Genomic DNA, 8,396 nt, shown 5'->3' with positions numbered 1-8,396 from the left:
GAAGCTTGACTGTATTTGTACCCTCAGATTTCAGTAGTAGTAAATGTGTTACCAAAATACAGCAAAAACACTGAATTCTACAAATAAATGTGGTTATGTTCTGAGAATCAAATATTAAATTTTCCACAAGTTCATCATCCCTGACTGGGTCACACTGCTACAGGTTAGACCATAAAAATTAAACTTTCATAATTTTGTGTTTCATTATTGATTTTTCTCCCTGTTAACTGAAATATTTGTAATGCATAATTATTACCATAACACAGCAACTACGTAGACTTTTATTCACCCATTGTCATTGAGGACAAGGAAAGCTCTTCTGAAGAAGAGTCTGAAAACATAGTAAGGTAGGACACAAATTATTTTCTGTTTCTTTTTTCCAGTGATACTTTATAAATGCCATAAGCCATCACCCTTTCTTGTTTCATGAAACTGTTGTAAACTGACGTATGTGTAAATCAGCTGTCACAGGTTGTCATTTGGGAATGGCAATTTGACACCACAATGAAAATTCTTTCTTGTTGGATATCCATCCATCCATCCATTATCCAACCCGCTAGATCCTAACTACAGGGTCACGGGGGTCTGCTGGAGCCAATCCCAGGCAACACAGGGCACAAGGCAGGAAACAAACCTTGGGCAGGGTGCCAGCCCACCGCAGGGCACACACACACACACTCACACACCAAGCACACACTAGGGACAATTTAGAATCACCAATGCACCTAAACTGCATGTCTTTGGACTGTGGGAGGAAACCCACGCAGACATGGGAAGAATATGCAAACTCCACATAGGGAGGACCCGGGAAGCAAACCCAGGTCTCCTTACTGTGAGGCAGCAGCGCTACCCACTGCGCCACCGTGCCGCCATCTTGTTGAATAGTATTTTTCAATATTAATCACAAGCGGTTGTCCACACGTGCATGATTGTTCTAGGATGATGAATGTATTAGTAAATGCAACCCATAATTGTTTTTTTTTTTTTTTATTAAAGTATTAAAGATCCACTGCGGTGGGTTGGCACCCTGCCCAGGATTGGTTCCCTGCCTTGTGCCCTGTGTTGGCTTGGATTGGCTCCAGCAGACCCCCGTGACCCTGTGTTCGGATTCAGCGGGTTGGAAAATGGATGGATGGATGGATTAAAGATCCATCATTTGATGTGAAAGCAATTTTGTCTGATCTGGCCATGCAAATACTACCTAATAAAGTTTCAAGATTCAATATAAACAGAGGAGATCTTTGGGAAGGAGCCCTGCGTGGATTTAAGAGACAGTCCTATGATCCGACTTACACAATGCTGGTGAAATTTACAGATGATTACGGTGTAAATGAAGATGGAATTGATGCAGGTGGCCCAAAAAGGGAATTTCTACAGTTGTTGATGTGTCACATAAAAGGACACAGTTTACTTGAAGGGAAAGAGAATGAGAAATTTTTGCGATGTGACAGTACAGGCAGGTACAATTTATTTACTGGGTAACCCTTACTAATGAAGCATGATACTCCAAATATAAACTGCTGTACTCAGTTTGAGGATTTGTCATAGTCATTTATTGTAGTTTTAAAAATGTAATTAATCATTTGTCATTTGCTTGTGGCTATTCAGTTACTGTTTAAGATGTATTCAGTGAGTTCTACAATCTATGTTTGAAACTTTTGTGAAACACAGTTTTGTTTCAAATGTATGTCTAATTTAATATAGATTCTCTGTACACCTACAGTACTTCCATACATTACTTGCAATAACCATTTACTGAGGAAAAAGTGTAACATACTAACTTACTCCCTCTCTCTTCACTTAATTCCCAAACTACTCTGAATTGGCCCTTTTCAATCCAGAGAAGCAGTAGGCCTCGTAGTCAAGTGTTAGACTTTCATTCAATACCCATAACTCCTACTCAAAGGTCAGTGATGGAGATGTAAACTGGTAAGATGGCCAATTAGAGGATTTCACAAAGATCTAACTTCCTTTTTACAACACCATCATTTGTACGAATGATTTCTAAATCTTGCAGTCACCTCGTCTTACATATGAACCAGAGCCCAGGATGTCTAAACGTTTCCACCTGGGTCATGCAGAGAGCAAGTCACTCCATTCTGGAAAATGAACCACAGCCTCAGATTAGAAGGTTCTATTTCTTAATTGTTATTATGTATGTTATGCCAAAAAAGAGAAGGGCACATTCTGAGAAACAGAGTTCCAAAAGGACCAGGATATAAAATTAAATAATCTAAATCTTAAACGAGTTGAGGTTAAAGCCAGGAAAGCAACTAACCAAATTACTAAAGCCCAATACACAATCCAGAAGCCTAGTCAGTAAATCAGCAAAGGTTCTGAGTCTTATATAACAAAAAAAAAAACTTTTTACATGCACAAATTTTCATTTGACTATGCAGAAACTTGTACACTCGCTGATCAGCACTACTGCAAACTTGTGATGGTGGTAGTATGACAGTGAAAATGATAATACAGCCACAATCACATGGTAAATTTAAAAATGGCAGATTGTGTATTTAAAAATATACAAAGTGACAGCATTTTGACATCACAAAGTAACAAAAAAGGCAATATCACAACAAAAATAAAAATACAGAACAATAGCATCAATGGATGCTACACCAATATGCTAGAATTCAACAATGTAACACTAAGACATAAACCACTGTAGTGTGTCCTAGAGATCAAAGTCAAGAAGACAACACGATCTTCAAACAGTGCAGATGCAATACTCAGGTGCCCAAATTCAATACTGTGCAATCCCATCCATAAAATTTGCAAGCCAGAGGTGAGTCAAGACCTTTTAAAACAACTTGGTGACCCTCACCTTGATACGATGGAACATACCCCTGAAACCTTGAGGACACTTTCACCCACTGCAGGAACAAGATATGGAGGTGGTGTTTGCTGGTGAGTGCCTCTAGATAGTAAGGGATGACAGATAGGGCTTAGGTGCAATGGAAGTTGCCTGACAAGCAAGTGTGAGACAAATGTAGACATAAATAATGTAAGTAATTCTATTGACTTTCAAAAGCCCCAATTTCTAGGTCTTCCATTAACAAATATCCCAGTTATGCCTGACATTCTGGTCTTAACAGCACTGCAAATATTAGAATGATATGCAATAACAAGGGCGATGGAGGGGAGCATTACATCTTTCTCTTGACCCTTTCTAGAAAGTGTCATGCCTGTTGTACCAGACTCATATAAACTTGTATTTACCTTATGTATACCTCATATTAACACGGCCAATCTTGGTTATGAAAATACTTCTTCATCACCTTATTGTTCCAACCTCATAAATTCTTTTAAGTCAGCCCTAATGAGGCAAAGACAGGATGAAGGAATTCTGTATTGTTGTAGTGAAATTGTACAGTGAAATTCTTACTTGCATGTCCACACAACATGCAACAAGTTGCCACTCTCTGGTGCTATGATAAACAAGAATGTTACATAACTTCAACATTTTACAGAAAACATACAAATCAGCTAACCTTTTGTATATACAGTAGAGGGTGAGTAGACAATGGAAGGATGCAGGAATATACCACACAAGAAAAATCGATGGACACCTGCTCTTGTATTGGGTTTTTCTTTGAGCGTGTGTGTGTTTAATTTCAAAGGTAGTTACAATATAGATGGTAAAACCATTTTGTCTACTTTTAGGACTTGCCAAGGATGAGTATTACATCATTGGAAGAATAATTGCTGTGTCACTTGTCCATGGTGGCCCTGCTCCACACTTTTTCTCCAGACATTTTGTAGAATACATCTGTGGTAAAACAGATGTTTCACCATCTATTCAAGATGTCACAGATCCAGACATTCAGAATGTGCTTCAGGAGGTAAGAGTTTTAATTTAATTTGATTAATAGATTGTCATTATATCAGTAATGGAAATTTTGTAAAACTATTGTTTACAAATGGAGTTTAATGGAGTGTACTTTTTAAAAACAGATAGTGTCATCCACATCTTTGTCAATCCTGAGAGACATCATGGCAAAGCACAGCACAGTGCTCCTTTTGGCTGGATGTCTTCATAGCATAAAAGACATCGGAGAGAGAGAAAGTGTTGTGCAAGATTTTTTTAAATGGTACCTCTTTTCAAGAAATGCTGCATGCATTGAAAGGTACATAAACCATAAAATTAAGCAAATATGCTGAGCAGTTTTTGATTCTCTAAAATGGGCAGATACATTTACTGTATATTGTATGAAACATGACAGTGACAACTATTTTTTTAATAGATTCAAAGATGGATTGTCAACCCTCAATGTGCTTCAGAAAATTATAGAAAGTCCATCAGCGTTTGAACCTTATTTGTGCTTCAGTACTCAAAGTCTCAGCTCTGAGCTCATTGAAAGCATCTTCAGAGTTGAATTTAGTGTGGCGGGTAGCAACAAGAGACGTGAAGAAGGAAGGATAGCATCTTATTGGGCAGATTATCTACTAGATATTGAAGGTGCCAAACAGTGATTTTCTATTCTTATACAAAGGCATAGAAAGATATGTTTATTGTGCTACATATTAAAGTTATCTAATTTTAATAACTCAAATTGTGCAGATTTTAATTTGAAGGAATGTATGCACCATAGATTACAGAGCAAACAAATTCATAAATAAACTTTTCTTAGATGTTTTCAAAAAAATTATATCTATTATTGTAGTACTTGATGGTTTCAGAAATAACTACTATCATAACTGGCAAAAAAATTGTGTAAGAAGTAGTAAATATATTGTCTTAACATCAGAACTAGTGTATTGTTCAGTGTACTGTTCAGTCATAATTAGGCTTAGGTTTTTGTTCTCTGTTTAAAGAAATACTTAAATCAAAAGTGATTTTAAAAAGCTGCTTTTTACTCAGTGTTATATGTAGTTATCACAGAAAAGAATTTCAATCTTATGTTTCTATGGAGAAAAAAGGTAAGAAAATTGCTGCTAAAATAGGTGTCAAATGGATTAATGCTGACCAACAGCAAACAATAGCAAAACATAAAAACTCAAATTATTTGTGAAATTATCATTTTTGGTTAGAATATTTCTTTAACCTACCCTGATGTTACATCATTAAAAGATATTTCTGCTGTGTTCCCTTTGTCCTCCTAAGGTAACATCTCGTCTACAGATCCAACTTTAGAAGATATTGTCATGTTTGCAACAGGACTGAAGATGATTCCACCACTGGGATTTGAGCCAAGGCCAACAATAAAATTCCTGCATGATAATTCCCCGTTTCCAACTGCCAACACTTGCAGCAATACATTATGTTTGCCACTACATTCATCATATGACAGTTTCAAATTTCATATTAGCTTTGGAATTTTGAATTCTCCAGGCTTTGGGCTTTATTGATTAACAATTTGTTTATCTTTAAATGCAAAATGCTGTTTAATTGAAAGGCAATTTATTGACGTTGGCTGACTGTTTTATTAATAAGGTTGACAATATAAATGAAGTATTTTGCACATACAAAGTATACATTGTTCAAAGCTATTGTTACTGCTGGTGGTTTACAGATTGAAGTTCTTCAGTCAAAATTTCTGTACTTTATAGCAAGCCAAATTAACATTTAGTGAAATCTCAAAATGAATTACAGATATCTAAAAATGCATCTATTTTAAGAAATCTAAAAAGCATTTTATGATATTTCAAATAGATTTCAAGATATCTTGAAATGATGTGCTGTACATTTTGAAATATGTGAAATGCATTTTAAGATATTTTAAATGCAATTTGAGATATCTCAAAATCATTTCTTGTAAAACTGCCTATTCTTTCAATGGGACTTCCTGTCTATTTTAAGATATCTCAAAATGTATTTGAGATATCTTAAAATGTGCAGGAAGTTATGTTGAGATATCTGAAAATACATTTTTAGATATCTCAACATCACTTCCTGCTCATTTCAAGATATCTCAAATACATTTTAAGATATCTTGTAATAAACAAGAAGTTCCATTGAAAGAATAGGCAGTTTTACAAGAAATGATTTTGAGTTATCTTGAAATGCATTTAAAATATCTTAAAATGCACAAAAGGTCAATTTAAGATATCTGAAAATTATCTGACACAATTATTTTGAGATATTTGAAAATGTATTTGAGATATCTTGAAATGCATTTGAGATATCTCAAAATGTATTGCACATACCTTAAAATGTGAAGGAAATTATTTTAAGATATCTTAAAGTGAGTTTCAGATATTTTAAAAAGTAAATTACATTTTATAGATATCTGAAACTCATTTTGAGATATCTCTAAATGTTAATTTGGATTGCCATAGTACTTTTTTGCACAAGTTAACAAAACTGATCTAAGTGTTTTTTTAACTTATACATGTTTTGCTTTTTTTGAAAGCTTGCATCTGCTGTATTGCTGTTATCAAACATTTGTCTTTTCCTTCAATTTAAAGAATAAATCAAGGGCATCTTCCCAGACTTGTGGTGTTTGAAGGTCATATTGTTCTTTCACATATGTGAGGTAATCTTGTATATCTTCATCTCCACAAAGACCAACAGTTTCACATTGGTCCCTCAGGTCCTGAAGCTGCTACTGTGCAACGTGAAAACCACAATCCCTTGACCAAAACCTATAATATAGGAATATAAACATTCAATGGAAAAATTAAATCTTTGCTTAAAAATATGATATATACTTAAACTGATACTAAAAAAAATAAATTAGGACCAGTACCTTAATTTGCTCAGTGGACAAGAAAGCCTGAAAGTTGCTAAATATCCCAATATATGGAAATGATCAGAACATGTTTGGTAAATATTGATAAATGACACAATAACTACAAATGTTGCCAACTTTCTTGTTAAAAAAACAAAGTTTGAATGTGCATAGTCTGTATAAACAACAGCATAAATTATTATGATATAAAACCAAAAAGGTGTGTATTTGTTTAAAACAGAATATATAGATACAATTTAAAGAATCACAATACGGCAGGAACAATCCGTGTACATGGCGTCAGTCCATCACAGGAAAGCAAATCTTTTCCTACAAATGCAGAATCGAGGTTCGTCAGTGAGGGGTTTAATCAAATCTGTGAGTCGTTAAGCAGACTAATCAGACTTAATATGAAACCCCTCATATTGCAGTGCCAGTGTCAAATGAACTCTCACATTATTTAAGTAACCGTTAAGACTTAATAAACCTAAAATGTTTGTATTCCACTATTTTACTGACCTTCTTTGATCGAGGGCTATGCTATAGAGCAGGGGTAGGCAACGTCGGTCCTGGAGTGCCACAGTATGTGCAGGTTTTTGTTCCAACCCAGTTCCTTAACGAGAACTCAATTATTGCTGATGAAGCACATATTGCTTAAGTGACATTTTAATGCTTCATTTTAGTGGTCTCGCTTGTTAAGGTTCTCCAACCTTAATTGCTTATTTCAATCTTAAACTGCTGCATTCAGTGTTTTAATTGCTCCTTATTAGCAATAAGATGTAAAACAGGGGTAGGCAATGTCGGTCCTGGTGAGCCGCAGTGGCTACAGGTTTCATTCCAACCCAATTGCTTAATTAGAAACCAATCATTGCCAATCTCAGACCTTATTTAATTTTATGGCTTGTTAGTCTGTGCAATGTAAGGCTTTTATATCGTAGATTTTTTTCCTTTCCAAGGATATCATCCAAATGATTTGAAGCCTAAAACAGATCATTTTCAGTCTGTCACATTTTTCCATTAAGTGTTTTATTAAATCAAACCGTGCATGATGAACACACGCAGATGTAATTGGAAAAAAGCTAGCTGGAGAACTGCTGGCTGCTTTGTCTTTTACATCTTATTGCTAATAAGGAGCAATTAAAACACTGAATGCAGCAGTTTAAGATTGAAATAAGCAATAAAGGTTGGAGAACCTTAACAAGCGAGACCACTAAAATGAAGTATTAAAATGTCACTTAAGCAATATGTGCTTCATCAGCAATAATTGAGTTCTCGTTAAGGAACTGGGTTGGAACAAAAACCTGCACATACTGTGGCACTCCAGGACCGACATGGCCTACCCCTGCTATAGAGTACTGTGAAAGGCTGCATTGTTTGATCCACTTTAGAGACACAGAAAACAGACAGGCGTGAGTAGATGCTTGTAGCGGTTTATTATTGCAGCCGCAAAAAAAGCTCTAGTTTTCATTTTTATTCTCTTCCGTTCTCCCACATCCCTCAAGCAGCTAACCACAGCAGAAAGCACCAAAGTAACGTTAAATCAAGCGGCATCCCTGATGGACATTCAAACGATAAACTTGCAAATATGTAATCACTACATGATTCTATACGCTATTTGGCTGTCAGTGCATTGCAAGTTCTGGTAACTGAACGGCTTACTGAGGAAGGTCTCATTCCTAGTTAATTTCATAATATTATAAAACGAACAGGCCGATTCTCACA

At 35.5% G+C, this 8,396-nt stretch overlaps 1 protein-coding gene across 1 annotated transcript; it reads left to right on the top strand.

The window, feature by feature from the left end:
• Positions 1-1,195: 1,195 nt before the first annotated feature.
• On the top strand, positions 1,196-4,164 carry LOC127525952 (G2/M phase-specific E3 ubiquitin-protein ligase-like). Its single transcript, XM_051919357.1, has 3 exons — positions 1,196-1,456; positions 3,667-3,845; positions 3,958-4,164. Exons 1-3 carry the CDS (start codon positions 1,297-1,299, stop codon positions 4,162-4,164), a joined length of 546 nt encoding a protein of 181 aa, XP_051775317.1. The 5' UTR covers positions 1,196-1,296.
• The last annotated feature ends 4,232 nt before the right edge of the window (positions 4,165-8,396 follow it).

The sequence above is a fragment of the Erpetoichthys calabaricus genome, chromosome 1 (assembly GCF_900747795.2).
Source record: "Erpetoichthys calabaricus chromosome 1, fErpCal1.3, whole genome shotgun sequence".
Lineage (NCBI taxonomy): Eukaryota > Metazoa > Chordata > Cladistia > Polypteriformes > Polypteridae > Erpetoichthys > Erpetoichthys calabaricus.
The sequence above is the reverse complement of the archived record's forward strand: the minus strand, read 5'-3'. Positions and strand labels throughout refer to the sequence as shown.

Excerpts from the sequence above, each read along its gene's own strand:
- LOC127525952 (XM_051919357.1), top strand. The coding sequence starts at position 1,297 with ATGCTGGTGAAATTTACAGATGATTACGGTGTAAATGAAGATGGAATT. Across the intron at positions 1,457-3,666 it reads TTTGCGATGTGACAGTACAG|GACTTGCCAAGGATGAGTAT; the intron begins GCAGGTACAATT and ends GTCTACTTTTAG. Across the intron at positions 3,846-3,957 it reads TTCAGAATGTGCTTCAGGAG|ATAGTGTCATCCACATCTTT; the intron begins GTAAGAGTTTTA and ends TTTTAAAAACAG.